General features: G+C 49.7%; 1 protein-coding gene and 1 long non-coding RNA gene across 6 annotated transcripts in view; one reads left to right on the top strand and one right to left on the bottom strand.

The window, feature by feature from the left end:
* LOC116096581 overlaps positions 1-7,446 on the top strand; it is an 11,523-nt gene extending 4,077 nt beyond the window's left edge. Inside the window, exon 3 of one of the 2 annotated variants that reach the window (XR_004121044.1) lies at positions 7,176-7,446. This is a non-coding gene — a long non-coding RNA (uncharacterized LOC116096581). Of the gene's footprint in view, positions 1-2,028; positions 2,434-7,175 lie in introns of those variants that run through there. The other variant, XR_004121045.1, reaches the window with a different exon arrangement.
* Positions 67-14,602, bottom strand: part of Hpcal4 (hippocalcin like 4) — a 16,431-nt gene continuing 1,895 nt past the window's right edge. Inside the window, exons 1-6 of one of the 4 annotated variants that reach the window (XM_031378553.1) lie at positions 14,317-14,581; positions 14,086-14,189; positions 9,219-9,387; positions 8,861-9,076; positions 6,700-6,903; positions 67-464 (exon numbers count right to left, since the gene is read on the bottom strand). In XM_031378553.1, coding sequence (XP_031234413.1) covers positions 6,706-6,903; positions 8,861-9,076; positions 9,219-9,380 — 576 coding nt within the window. In that variant the 5' untranslated portion in view covers positions 9,381-9,387; positions 14,086-14,189; positions 14,317-14,581 and the 3' untranslated portion in view covers positions 67-464; positions 6,700-6,705. Of the gene's footprint in view, positions 465-2,872; positions 6,904-8,860; positions 9,077-9,218; positions 9,388-14,085; positions 14,190-14,316; positions 14,582-14,602 lie in introns of those variants that run through there. The other 3 variants (XM_031378554.1, XM_031378552.1, XM_031378551.1) reach the window with 3 other exon arrangements.

The raw sequence follows: 14,602 nt of genomic DNA, 5'->3' as shown, positions 1-14,602 counted from the left end.
CCCGTGTAGACTAGCACTTCTCTGAGTCTTCCTTTCCATCTGTTGAGGAAAGCCGATTGTGTTAGTCACTTTTGTGTAGCTGTGACAAAATATCCATCAGAAAGAAGTCCAAGGACTTAGGACCTTACTTGGGTTTACAGTTCGAGAGGGCTCAGTCGGACAGCTGGAACAAACACCTGTTGTTTCAGATTCCACAAAGAGGCCGGTGTCCTGGTAGTGGGACACTGTACCAACGATCCACCCCTAATGGTGTACTCTCCAGCTCGGTCCCCACTTCGTGTCCAAACCATAAGAGACTTCAATGTGCTTGGCCTGCTGCCAGGGATGACTGTGATGAACTGTGTAAACACGAGGGGCTGTTGCTGGAGGACTGCTTGCCTTCACAAAGGCTGAGACACGGGGGAATCCATGGCCTGGAGAAGAGAGAGAGCCCAGGGAAGGGATCCGGATGGTTCCAGTGCAGGCTGCAGAAGAAAAATGGAAATTTAAGATTAAGGCTTCTCAGGTCACTGGTGACAGATCATGCAGGGCCTTGAGGGCTATTTATGTCACAGATCATGATGCAGGGGAAGAGAGCCCTTGAAAAGCTGGCCTGATGTGTGCTTTAAAAAGGTCACCCTGTCTTGTATGTGAGGTAGAAGGCAAGACTGAAAGTAGGAGGTACAGTCAGCCACCCGCCTGGTGAGAGCCTATGAGGCATTTGACAAGAAGGCAACCCAGGCCCTTTGCATGCCCAGGAAAGGTAGGGGACAGGCTTCCTCCCATCCTGGCAGTGTAGCTTCTGCCGGGAGCAGCGACTTCAGGCTGCTGAGTCAGCCTTCCAAGCAGCCTCCTCGGGTTCATGGTTACCCCGAGGCTGGTCAGCCGCTTTCCTCTGTCCTAATTGCTTCCTGCCAAGAAAGCTGCTTTCTCCAGGCGACCTTGAGGAAACCCTTGGAAAAGCAACAGAGCGTCTCCGAAGGCAGCCAGCACCTCCACTTGCGAGGCCCCCAACCCCCTCTGGCTGTAAAGGGGAAGTTCTGGAAAGAGCCTTTCACCACTTCCTCCCAGGCTGCTCCTACCACACGTGGGTCAGTTTAGGAGCTCTGAGGGATTAGACTGGGTTCCTGTGGATGGTGTTACAGGTTTCTACTATAGTGATTCTGACCAGCAGGGCAGGAGAGGGCTCAAGTCCCCCACGCACTACTCCACTTGTTAAACTAGGCACAGAGGGATGACAGGGCTTTTATTCATGCGAAGGTGGAATTGTACTCTCTCTTCCCCCCCCCCCCAACCCCACCAAGCCTCACTTTGTGAACTCACTATGTAGATTAGGCTGGTCTCCTAACTCACACAGATCTACTTATCTCTGCCTCCTGGGTGCTGGCATTACAGGTGTGCGCCACCATGCCTGGCCATACGTTTCTAATGAAGTCAAGGTGCTGCTTGCTTAGTTTCGTGCTTCCTTCGGGTCAGAAGAGTCTCTTTTCTTGAGTTGCGCAGAAACAACGTGAGGACTGTAGCCCGGCTTATTGCCATCAACTACTATCTACTCATGGATTCTTGGGATGCCTTCTACCAATGTCCCCTGCCATCAGCATCCTTCTGCCCATGGTCAAACAGTTCTGTCATCCTAGCACTCAGGAGGGTAAGAGAGTAAGGCCAGCTTGGGCTACATAGTGTTAAGACCCTGTCTTAAACAAACAAACAAAACAGAAAGCAACCACTTGCCAGAGACACAAAGCCCATTGAAAGGTTGAAAGGGAGAGGCCCACTTGCCAGTCCTACAGTTCTAGTTTAGAGGCTAAGATCCACCCTCCTTTTAAAAGATTTATCTATTTATGTGTATGAACACTCTATTTGTGTGTGTTTCTACATAACAAAAGAGGGCACCAGGTCCCATTACAGATGGTTGAGAGTCACCAGGTGGTTGCTGGGAATTGAACTCAGGACCTCTGGAAGAACAGCCAAGCCAAGTGCTCTTAACCATTGAGCCATCTCTCCAGCCCCAAGCCTAGACCTTATTTATTTTTGTTTTTTGTTTTTCAGACAAGGACTCATGTCTAAGGCTGGGGTTGAACTTCATAAAGTAGCCCGGAAAGACCTTGAACTCTTGATCCTCCTGCTTCTACCTCCCAAGTGCTGGGGTTGTAAGCATGTGGCTCCATATCCATCTTATGCAGTGTGGGGGATTGCCCATGGCTTTGTGCATGCTGATCAAATACTCTACCAACTGAGCTATATCCCCAGACTGGTCCACAGGTCCTGAATTGCCTATCCCTGGAATCCTTTGGGATCTGTTTCCCTTTTTCTTTGAAGTAGCTTTCGTGGGTTCTGTATGACTAGAATCCCTGCCTGTACTGGCTGGTTTTGTGTGTCAACTTGACACAACCTGGAGTTATCAGAGAGAAAGGAGACTCCCTTGAGGAAATGTCTCTAGGAGATCCAGGTATAAGGCATTTTCTCAACTAGTGATCAAGGGTGGGAGGGCCCATTGTGGGTGGTGCCATCTCTGGGCTGGTAGTCTTGGGTGCTATAAGAAAGCAAGCTGAGCAACTCAGGGGAAGCAAGCCAGTAAGCAGCATTCCTCCCTGGCTTCTGCGTCCACTCCTGCCTCCAAGCTCCTGCCCTGTGTGAGTTCCTGTCCTGACTTGCTTTGGTGATGAACAGCAATATGGAAAGTGTAAGCTGAATACACCATTTCCTCCCCACCTTGCTTCTTGGTCATGATGTTTGTGCAGGAATAGAAACCCTGACTAAGACACTGCCAGACCAAAGATCTAGCTTGATCCCCAAGGAAACTCCTGAGGTGCTCAGTGAACTCCACTGACATCTTTCCCTTTGCCCCACCCTAACCCCACCCAGCCCAGCTTAGCAAAAAACCAGAAGTTTATACAGTCACACCTTTTATTCATTGTCAGTGGGAAAAACACACACCACGTGGCACAGGGTTAATCAGTGAAGATGGTTGCTTGCTGTGAACACAATCTGAAGCAGCACGTCTGGAGGGGACAGGGTGACAACGGGGCTCCCGCAGTGAACTGGGATACACCTGGGCTTCCTCACCAATTAGAAGACCGTGCATCTGGACAGCCTCCACCAAGCAGAGGGACCCATGCATCCTGAGAGACCCTGTTCTACCCCACACTCCAACAAAGCTAGGAAGAGAACGCCCTGAAAAGTCCAGGGGAAACAAAAAAAAAAAAAATACCCATGTTTTTCTGAGACTTTTAAATTGAGCACGTGAATCCTTCGCTCTCTTTAAGCACAATGAAGGAGCTATTGTAAAGAAATGGATTCTTAGCCCCGCGGTGATTTCTAAAGCCAACACAAAGCCTCACCCAGGGTGGATCTTCAGGAAATAACTTTTGCTTTAATACATTTTTGTGTGTGTGTGTGTAAAAATATTTACAGTGTCTGCTCACTGCCCTGCCCAGGAAGACTAGCTTGTCCTCTTCTTGCTCCCACAACCTTCTACATCAAATAGATTTCTGCTTTTGAGGCTCTGCCATTGCCAGAGCAGAAGAGAATTGGTGCCTTTGCCAATGGGCTTGGTTTTCTCTTAATTTTAAAGGTATGCTAGTAATTATGCAGCTGCATGGACTGCAGCAGCGCACAAAGCAGCCTACGCTGAGATTTTTAGGGATGAGAAATTAGGGGCTCATCATTTAGCCAGAAAGGATGAATGAGGATAGCAGGCATGAGAAGGCTAAATTTGGAACCACCAGATTCACAGACTTTCTATAAGAGGATACAGAACCTCGAAGGAGAATTTGATATGTCAGTGTTTTAACTGCATTTAGGTTTTCATGTCTGTGCAAGTCACACACAGATCTCTACTGACCTGTGCTTCATGCTAAGTGATTTTTAAGCTGGTGCAGAGATGGGAGACTTCTCTCTTCCCAAGGCAGGGATGGGCGCTCTACCACAGGGTATCCTGGGCATACTAAGTTTTAGACACCCAGGAGAATGTAGGAGCAAGGCTTAACCTGCCTGTGGCTCCTCCCATCAGCAAGAGGCCAGAGCCAGTTTGGGGCCTGTTGGCTGTCTGAAACCCTTGGCCTAAGTAGCAAATATTGCCCATGTGTGGGTGGCCAGAAGCCTGGAGTGATGTGTCTCATGGGTAGAATTTGCCTACCAGCTTGGAAAAGAAAAGCAATTCTTTTGGGAAGGAAGTTACTGGGGAAGGCAATGCAAGATGCATCCAGGATTTGGCTAGCAGCCTCCAAGAAGAGCATTGGTCCATGCAAAACTGCCCAGAAGCAACAAGAGGGTGCTTGAAAATGGAGAGACTTCAAGATCCCCCTCCTTTTTGGAAGACTGTAGCCTCAGCAAGTTCTTGGCAGGAAACTTCTGAAAGGACATAAGTCAATTTGTCCTGCAGTTAGCATCTGGACGAATCAGAGCAAAGAAGAGACATTTGGAGAGCCTTACATTTGAGTCTTGGCATTGTGTGTCTCGCACACAAGAGACCTCTCACCCTCAACCCTTAACCTTAGCTTCCAAACCTGGGTAAAAAGTACTGAAGACCCCTATCTCCCTGGGCTGTGAGGGCAAAATGAGATGCAGGTAGATACAAGCCTTTGAAAGCCAAGAAGTTCCCTGTCATTGTGCGTTGGGCTAGATTAAACATTGGGGGTGGGGGGGAAGAAAAGCTTTTCACTAGAAGATTCAGGTCCCTGCTGAGCGAGGCAGTTGAGCATGTATGTGTCATCTGTGGCACTGATGATAGCACAAGACATGCTTAACAGCAGTTTGTGTGAGCCATGGCGCAGCCCCCACAAAGCGTTGCCAGATAAACACTTGCCAGTATCACTTGAGGCTAAGAGTTTCTCACCCTTACCACGCAGCCTGGATAGGCAGGTCAAGAAGTTGGCTTGCTCCCTCCAAAGGCCACAGGAAGGAAGGTCTGACAGAATTTTGGACCACAGGTCAGAATCTACAAACATTTCTACCAGAAGGGAGGTGAGCACTCGGAAGTAAGTGGCAGGCACTCTCCGCAACCACACGCCTTAGCTTCCACCACACGCCCCAGCTTCACAAGCGCTCTCTGCTCCCACCCTGGCTGACAACATCTCTCTGTACTAGACTGTTTTCACAGCAGTTCAAGAGGAAGCCAACTGTCATCGCGCATCAAAGCCAACCTCTGATCGCAAGGAAGCGCAGGCGAAAGTGAAGTGAGGAACTGGAAGAAGCAAGTGGATTTTTTCTGGAAGGCATGCAGCACAATAGTTAGCTCATAGACCTTAAAATTCAGAAAGCAAAGCTGGTGAGCTCGGAAGGTGACAAAGATTACCTGGCGATGGAGGACAGAAGGATTTAGGAAAAGCCTTTTGTAGGGAGTACGCCCAGCACATAAATAAGAGCAGCCCTGAAGCCTGAACAGCGGCTGCACGATCCCTTTCTTCTAGCTCCTTCTATCTTAGGCTGTGAGAGAATAAGCCGATCCCTGAAAAACCAACCCAAACTCAGAAACAAGCTACCAAGATGTATGAACTGCACTTGTCTATGGTACCGAGATGTGGGAATGAACTGCACTTGCCCATGTACCGAGATGTGGGTATGAACTGTGCTAGCCCATGATAAGCTTCGTTTCTTTCTCTGACGTCAGCACCCGAGGTGTGCGACAGAAAAGTCACTTGTGGAACTGAGAAAAGGTAATAAAGGGACGTAGCAGAGACAGCAGGAACTGCTGGTGGTGAGAGTACAGGTTCTTCAGGCCTGATGATGGCCCTACTGCTTTTGCCTAAACATTTTCCCCCCTTTGAACATTAGCATTTTTATATTCATTTAAATCTTTTTTTTTAAGAAATCAAGTATATAGAGTATATTTTTAATAGTCTAATAAAATGATCTTATCTCTTTGAAAGGGCACTAAAAAAATAAATATTACATAAAATTTTGTTTTTCTTAAAACTTCCACCCACATGGCACCTAAACTTCCAAAGGCTTTCCAGTCGGTCTTTCTGCAGCTTTGGGTGGCACCAGCTGGAGGACACACTAGTTCTGACAACTTGTCAGCTGCCTTGCACCTTCATCTCCGTTGTGTTCCACCTCCCTGTCTGAGACCGCAACCCTTGGAAGTTGTCTTGTTTTTTACCCTGTGAGCTTCCAGAGGGCAGGGAATGGGTTTCTGTAAACAACCGTATTCTTAGCACCTTCAGGTGCCTGGCATGGGGCAAGTGCTTAACAAGCATTAGCTGAAGAAAGGACTCACTGAACTTTCCAAAGGCTGGGGGCCAGAGGAGCCAGGTAGAGCAGGGGGGGGGGCAGGGCAGAGACCACCTCTCGGGGAATCTGGATAGTCCAGGACAGAACCGGTTTGGCCCCTTGACTGAGGGCCTGTGGGACCCATGCTGTTATTTGGACCATTATCCTGGGAACAACAGGATTGCAAAGCAAGTCCTCAGCCCCTCCTTAACCTCGCCTCTTGGGTCAAAAGCCAACTCTCCTAAGCCCAAAGGATGTTGGTTGTAGGCCAAGGCTAGAGGTGGAGCTAGTGACAGACTATCTGAGGACAGGCTACTTGAGAGGACCCGTCTCTCTTGCAGGATGAGGTGGTCGCTCGTGGAACTTGACTGAGGAGAGAAAGGCTTGGGCAGAGGAGTGGGTGAGCTAGAGAGTGAGGCTAGAACGCCCCTCCCCCTGGGGATGGGCCAGCGAGAGGACATCAGGTTGGGAGGTGCCATGCCTTTCCTGGCCAGGGGCCCTGCCCCTCACCGGCTTCTACTTCTGCATGTCACACTGCAGCAGCAACACGATGGATGGGTCACTCTTGGCCGCCTCCTTGAACTCCTCCAGCGTGATCTGGTCATCCTTATCCTGGTCCATCTTCTTGAAGATCTTGTCCACACGCTGCTGGGGTGTGAGCCCATCCTGGTTCATGCGCATCATGATCACAGTGCCCACCATCTTATAGATAGCCTGATAGAGCAGAGACAGAGGTGTGAACACTCACCTGGCAGGGAGGACTGAAGATGAATACTAGGGATCTGGGGGACACTAAGGGCACACTGGAGGAGGGTGGAAACGCTAGAAAGAGACCATGGTCGTTAAGACTGGCTTTTTAGGGCTGGCTGGCTTAGCTGGTACAGGTTCTTGGTACATATGCCTTATGACCTGTGTTTGGTTTCCAGAGCCTGCATAAAGGTGGAAGGAAAGAACTAACTCCACAAAGCTGTTCTCTAACCTCACAGGGTCCCGTAACTCTGAGTGGCCTGGAACTCGCTATGTAGACAAGGCTGTCTTCGAGCTCACCAAGCAGAGCATGCTGGCTTTGAATTCACAAAGATCCACCTGCCTCTGCCTAGCTGAATGCTGGGACTAAAGGCACGCACTACCACACCCAAACAACAGATATAATATTGTTTACATTATCGATCTAATAAACACTTTAAATGAACCATGCCTCAAACTCAACTCTTTAACCCACTTCACAACTGTTGCCTCTAGAATTCCCTGTCTCAACAAGGCCTTAGTCTGCTAAATTTCAAAACAAAACAAAACAGCAGCAACAACCACAAAAACAAAACCCCAAGCTATTCTCTGAGACAATGTGTCTCATCTGTGGCCCAGGCTGACTTTGGAACTCATGATGTTCCACGGTCTAGCCTTGAACTCACGATCCTTGTGCCTCAGCTTTCTGAGTGCTGGGATTACAGGAGTGTGCCACGGTACTTAGCTCTCATGTCATTTTCTCCACCTCTCCTTCTCACACATACATCCAATTCTTCAGCTCTAAACATGTCTACTCAAATTCTGTAGCGGGCCCTACTATGTAGACTTGCTTTCCACCATTCCCACAGTCTGTGCATGAAGACAGCCTCCTTCAGCTCCTGACTGGGTTTCTGCGGGGGTCTTCTAACTGGTCTTCAGACCTCTGCTGCAGACATGCTGACAGGCTCCTCTATCAACAAATCGCCATACTCCGCCTCCATGCCTCAAGGATCAATGCCTCTACCCTAGCCTGAGCCACTGACTGGGACTCCCTGCTCTCTGTCCATCATCTTGCTACCATTTTCTCCTCTGCTCACATCTCCCCTTCTGCCCTGGGCTCTCACCACTCTGTGAGCCATGCAAATCCAGCTTCACCCTTGTGAGTAGTTCACTCTGCAGGCTGCACAAGTTAGCCCCTCCCCATTTCCCCTCATCACTCTCTCTTCCCTTACTTTGCTCTTTTCCATACCATTTACTTACTGCCTGGCATGACCCAAATGTACTTATTGATTTACTAGAAGGAGTCTCCTATCAAAGCACATGACAGAACTCAATATTTTTTTTAAAAGCAAAATTAAAAAAACAAAAACAAAAACAAAAATGAGCAGGGCAGTGGTGGCACATGCCTTTAATCCCAGCACTTGGGAGGCAGAGGCAGGTGGATTTCTGAGTTCGAGGCCAGCCTGGTCTACAGAGTGAGTTCCAAGACAGCCAAGGCAACCCAGAGAAACCCTGTCTCGAAAAAACTAAAACAAACAAATAAACAAAAAACAAAATCAGAGAGAGAGAGAGAGAGAGAGAGAGAGAGAGAGAACACAGACCAGAGCAAGAATCATGGTATGTTCTGGGGAACACAATATGTAGAAATTGGTTCTCTCCTTCTACTATGTGGGGTCTTAGGTAGCAAGCACCCTTGCATGCTGAGCCATCTCTCCAAACTTCAATATTTATTTCTTGAACAGCCAAATGAATTAACTTAGCTACCCTAGATTTGATTCACCGATGGCTACCACATGCTACTTTTTGTTCATCTGGGAAGATGGGGTATCCCTATCTACCCCACAGGTTAAACACTGGGTAAGAGACCAGAAGAACTGTGGTGGAGGAATGCTGGGAAAGTAGCTAGGCTCAAGAACACTGCATGCCCACCCAGCCCCAACCGCACCTCGATGATCTCCAGCATCTCTAGTCGTGTGATGCGCCCATCGCCGTCCAGGTCGTACATCTCAAAGGCCCAGTTGAGCTTCTGCTCGAAGCTGCCACGGGAGGTGACAGAAAGGGCGCAGATGAACTCCCGGAAGTCGATGGTGCCATCGCCGTTCTTGTCGAAGGTGCGGAAAGCATGCTGTGCAAACTTGGAGGCGTCTCCGTAAGGGAAGAACTGAAGCAGGGATGAGGGTTATTGGGGCGCAACTACAACTTCACCCTTCCCACCTTCCTCAACCTGCTTAGTTCTGCCAGCTTTCGGGTCCCAGTATCTGTCCACCCCGCCGCACCACGCCGCGCCACGCCCCAGCTGGCACCTTGATGTAGAGTTGCTGAAACTCCTCCAGGTTGAGGATGCCGCTGGGGCAGTCCTTCAGGAAACCCTTATACCACTGCTTTAGCTCCTGCTCGCTGAACTCCGTGTTTTGGACCAGGTCTTCCAGCACCTCGGGGGCCAGCTTGCTGTTGTTCTTCCCCATGGTGGCCCTGGAAGGCAGAGAGCTCCTTCAACATAGCCCAGGGTAGGACCTACCTCATCTGGGCAAAGTGGCTCTCCAACCTCATCAACTTGGACCCTTCTTCCTAAGGTCAGCATCTGTCCCTCCTCATTTCCCTGGCCACCCCATTCAGTGAGCTCCATCTCTCTTCAAGATGCTCAGTTTCCCCTTACCTCTTCTCATATAGAGACCACTCTCTGCATAGTGGACTCTCTCTCCCCACAAGAGGACTTCCTCTCCTCCTACAACACCCTGTACACCAGAGCAGACCTCTCCTGTAAGGACATATCCAGCCTTTCCAGGTGGCAGCTGATCCCCTCAATGACTAGGGGTAGGATATGGCCCAATCTTCATCCTTACCTTCCCATCATTCATAGTTCCCTAGGTCCTAGTGTAAAACCTCAACTCAACTTCCTGCTGGCAAGGGCTGTCTGTGTTTAGCACCCTCCCCCCTGGGTAGGCTCTTCTCCTACCAATGTCCCCCAGGAACCATTTCCCAAGTTCTTCCTCCAGGCCTTCCTGGGAGCCCCACACAGGAAGCATCTCTCCTTCCTTCCTGTGTACAAATAGAAGTCCCAGCCTGGGGCAGACATGACCCTGATTAAATTTTGCTTTTCATTAACCCATCTGCTCCCTGAGCATTTGTTGAGGGTCTGGGCTTGATATGAAGATAAAGGTAAGACAAGCCAGCTTTCATTATCTCATAAGAGGTTTCTAGGGATAGATGACGGCCTATAAAGGGACTCCGATCCATGTCAACCTGGAGGTTTTAAAGCATGGGTTTGCAAGCTAACATTCATTCCGTAACATGGGATGCTTATAATATGCCAGGTCCTGAACATCTAGAGATTTTCTTGCAATGTGCAAGATGACTTGAGGCTGGAAAGATGGCGTAGTGATTAAGAGCACTTGCTGCTCTTCCAGGGGACCCAGCACCCATGCCAAATAGAACCATCTGTAACCCCAGCTCCACGGCATCTGACACCTCTGGCCTCCAAGGGCACCTACACTCATGTGTACATACCCACAGGCAGAAACACACTCCTATACATCATTACAAATAATAAAAACAAATCTTTAATAAAAGGTGACTTGAAGAAGAGAGGAGGAGCAGTACAAGGAGGGACTTGGCATACAGTTCAACTGGAGAGAAGTGGAGGGACTGAAAGGGCCTAAGGAGGGAGCGTGGGTAGCTCTTGCTGACTGGATTTAGGACTGAGATAAACACAAAAATCAAGGCATATAGTCTGCAAGTTAGTTACAGGACACCTCTGAACCTCGGGATCCTCTTCTGTGCACGAGATCAAGGAACAGTGAAGCTGCCAACACCCTTCTTGAGCTACTAACCTCCCAGCCCCAGGAGATGAGGGATTCTACTGGAGACGCCTGGGAGGGGGAAGCATGCTGGCTTCAGGAGCTTGAGACTGCACCAGCGGTAGAGTCAAGGGTGCTTCTGGACCACCCATAGGTGGAATGGAGGAACCATCCTCAGTTGCCTCCTCCCGCAAAGATTGTGTAAGCTCAAGGCATACATAAATAAGGAAGTTGAAGAACAGGAGAGCAATGATGTCTGATGGAGGAGGAGGAAACTCTTCCTCTTGGCTCTTGTAGGATGTGCCTGAGTTTCTGCATGAGGGGCTGGGTCTATGTGTAGGAGGGTGTCAACGGATGAGGCTGCAAATCTGTCAGAGCACACACGTCTCTATGTGTCATGGTGTCTGTGTGGTCCTCACCCTCTGCTTCCCTTCTCTCTCCTGTGCTACCTTCCCACCCTTCTGTCTTCAGGGTCTTTTTCTGTGCCCTGCCCCTACTTGGCCCTAGACCCCTGAGGATCAGAAAACATCTCCTCCCTCTTAGATGGTCAGAAACACAAAAATAGGAAGCATCCTTTGAGATCACTTCCCCTACCCCGTGTGTGTGTGGGGGGGGGGGGGGAGAACAGTCGTGGAAGGGTTGCAATGAGCATCCAGGTTGAATCCCTACCACCTGCTTGAGTCATCCTCTCTACATCATGGCTGTTCTTTCTCAGCACAAACTTTCTCCACCCCCCGTTTGCCTTCTGGAAGAAACACCTCTGGTCCTGTGGTCTTAGTGGGATCATTTTGCCTGAACTGCAGCCAATAATCTCTAACGGACAGAAACTATATATCCATCCTAGCGGATGCCCATAAGCACCTTGGCTACAGCCAGATTCACAACTTGAACAGATTCTCAATTTGAACAACTGATCCCCACCACCTCTCTCACACCCCTGGGTCTGAAGTTAAGGAGAAGGAAAAAAGAACTTGTGGATTATTTCAGATTTCCCCTTTTCTTCAGGTCCAGCTTGCCATCAGGTCTTGTGTTGGCCTATGGTCACGGGGCTAACATGTAAACAGGAAGGACCCTCCTCCGATACCTCTGTTCCAAGGGATGATTTTCCATAGTTACAACACAAGGTACAGGTGACCCTCTGAAACTCCTGAATCTTCTAGAATCTCATCTCAAGGTTAAGGTAGAGATATCTATACCCACATGCTCATGAGCAGACTCTGAAACTCCAAAAACCATCTAGAATCTTATTTCAAGCTGCCTACCTATGGGTCTTCACCCTCCTCGGCTCTTCCCATCACCCATCCTCCCCCTGAGCCATGAATCTCTCAGCTAGACCCCACCTCACCTATGTGATTAAATAATTTCTCTGCCTTCCCCTTCTCGGGGCTGACACAAGCTGCAAGCTGCCTTCATTCCTTCACTAAAATGTTTTTTTTTTTTTTCTTGCAATCAGCCTGAACTCAGCTCTGTGGGCACAGGCAGACCTTGTGAGGCTATGGTGTGGAACCTTCACCCATACACTGTCTTCTGACCCTTATGTAATGATCTAGGACTCTATGGGGGAGTCCTTAGGTCTTTCTGCTCCAAACAGACTTAGACTATTCCAACAGGACTTAGACTATTTCTGGGCATCTTGGAGAGGGGGAAAGGTGTCTGTTTCTTATCGTTTCTAAATCTATCTTCTGTAAGTTTTCTCCTGTGCCTGCACATGAGCATCCTGCAGAAGCTTGAAGGCAAAGCCTAGGATATAGTCATGCTCGGTGAATGTCACTTAGATTATGAGAGAAGAGCAACATGTCCTTCCTCTTGGTACTATGTCACACTCTTTTGTTTGTCTGTGATCTCCTATCAAGCCTACTTCAGAGACAATAGAACCCAGAATCAGGGAAAGGAAAGGTTCACCCAAGGTCAACTGGAGACCACCAGCTGCAAAGCAAACACCAGCGCCTATCTAGGTGCATGTTCTGCTGAAGCGGTGCCTTCTGGGGGGCTGTCCTCCAGTTGAGGAGGTACTCCTTGCTCAGAAATCTCTGCCCCTCCTTGTTCCCAGATGCTTCTTCTAGAGGGTTTAGGGTTTGGGGGTTCAAGTGGAGAGGTGGCAGTAAAAAGTAGGAGGGACTGAAGGAGGCAATAATCCCACACCCTCGCCTAGCTTCAGAGGAGCTGGTGCTGAGGCGGTTGCCATGGTGACAACAGCTCCCTGGTCAGGAGATTTTCTCTTTCCCTTATCCTCCCTTTGCTCTTCTACAAGCAGCAGCAATGGCAGTAACAACCAGGTCTTGTTCCTCCCCTTCATAATAAAAGGCAAAAGTGACTCAGACAAGGTGAGCTGTGTTGACTAGCTTCAGTTTGGAGCTCTCATGCCAGGGTGGCCTGGTGGTCTGGGAAAGACACCTAAGAGAATGAGCCTGTAGCATATGTAGGAGGGAGTAGCCTGAACCTATGCCTGAGTGAAAAGGATGTCCCTACAGTGATGGCTGGGGCCTCTCAGGTCTCCTCTCAGAAATATCCTAATGGTTTGAACAGGGCTTTGTTCTCCTGTAATCAGCTGTGGAACCAGAATATGTCAGACCTGGAAGGTTGCTCAAGACCATCTCATCAAACCCTCCTCAGCCCTGCTCTTTGCCCATCTCATGAAGAATCTGAGAGAGAAAAGATTTGGTCTAAAGTCAAGCAGAGATCAAGGCCAAGGCAAGGCTTGCTCTCTTCTGCTTCCACGTTCAGACATAGATAGGGAAAGGAGAAAATGAGTTCACATGGATCTTTGGCTTCATCTCTACAAACAACAGGAAGCCGAGAGAGGGAGCAACAGACACAAAAGGGACAGAGAAGAATGGGTTACAGAGAGAGGACCTGGTGCGTTTCTGTGTGAGGGGTGATGAGATATAGACTAGAGCTATGGAGTGGTCTCCTGGGAGGAGCATCCCTGGTTTATGCTCCAGGCAAGATAAAGGAGGCAGAGTGTGGGACCTCTGTTTAGCTTGGAAGCTACCAGAGAGGAGATGGTGAATGTGCCTGGAGTAGGAACGTCGTGGGGGGGGGGGGTCTTCATCCTTCCCTTAGGTGTGCTGTGAGCTGTCAGCATGAGGGGCAGAGAGAGTGTAGTCAGAGAATGAATTTGCTATCGAGGTCTTTTTAGGAACAGGACCCTGAGATGTGAATGACAGTGAACTATTAGTGTCGGTGTGGGCTATCTGCAAGTAGAGGTTTTCATGAGGCTTGGCAAACCACTGTCTTTAGAGGCAAGAGAAGACAGGGCGACTGGAACTTCTCTTCTAGCACCAGTGACACCACACCCCCAAATGTGTGTGTGTGTGTGTGTGTGTGTGTGTGTGTGTGTTTGCACTGGAGCCAGAGGAATGGTTGTTCTTACCTGCGCTGGGGGCAAGGAGGCAGCCGTACCTCTTTCTTGAACTGGAGACCCGGCTTGAAGTGAAAGTCCCTGGCTCAAGGCGGGCTCTCCAGATGGCTGTCCACCTATATGACAGACCCAGGGTCAGAAAGATGGATCTGAGCAGATGAGGATGGGAGGGGAAGGCGGAGGAGGGGCTCAGGGCCTCCGCCCCGAGAGGTTGCTTCCAGGGCCCGGCCCCACCCTCATTACCTGAGGCCGCTCGCCGAGTCGCTGGATGGCTCCGAGCTTGGGCGGCCGCGGAGACAAGGCTGGCTATTCGGCAGACGCCGGGCTCTGTAGGGTCCGCGTCGGAGCCTCCTCCCCAGTTCTTGTATCACTATTTGCTTCTCGAAGGCGACATGATTTGCATAAGACCCGCCTCTTCTCATCAACTTTGGACATCGATTGGTTCAGCTGGCACCGAGTGACAGGCGGGGTTTCAGGTGGGGATGGGGTGGCCTGTGAGTCTAGGCTACCACAAGAGCGCGCCCCGCCC

Source organism: Mastomys coucha, unplaced genomic scaffold, assembly GCF_008632895.1.
Source record: "Mastomys coucha isolate ucsf_1 unplaced genomic scaffold, UCSF_Mcou_1 pScaffold18, whole genome shotgun sequence".
Taxonomy (NCBI): Eukaryota; Metazoa; Chordata; class Mammalia; order Rodentia; family Muridae; genus Mastomys; species Mastomys coucha.
This window is presented reverse-complemented; position numbering and strand designations above follow the sequence as displayed.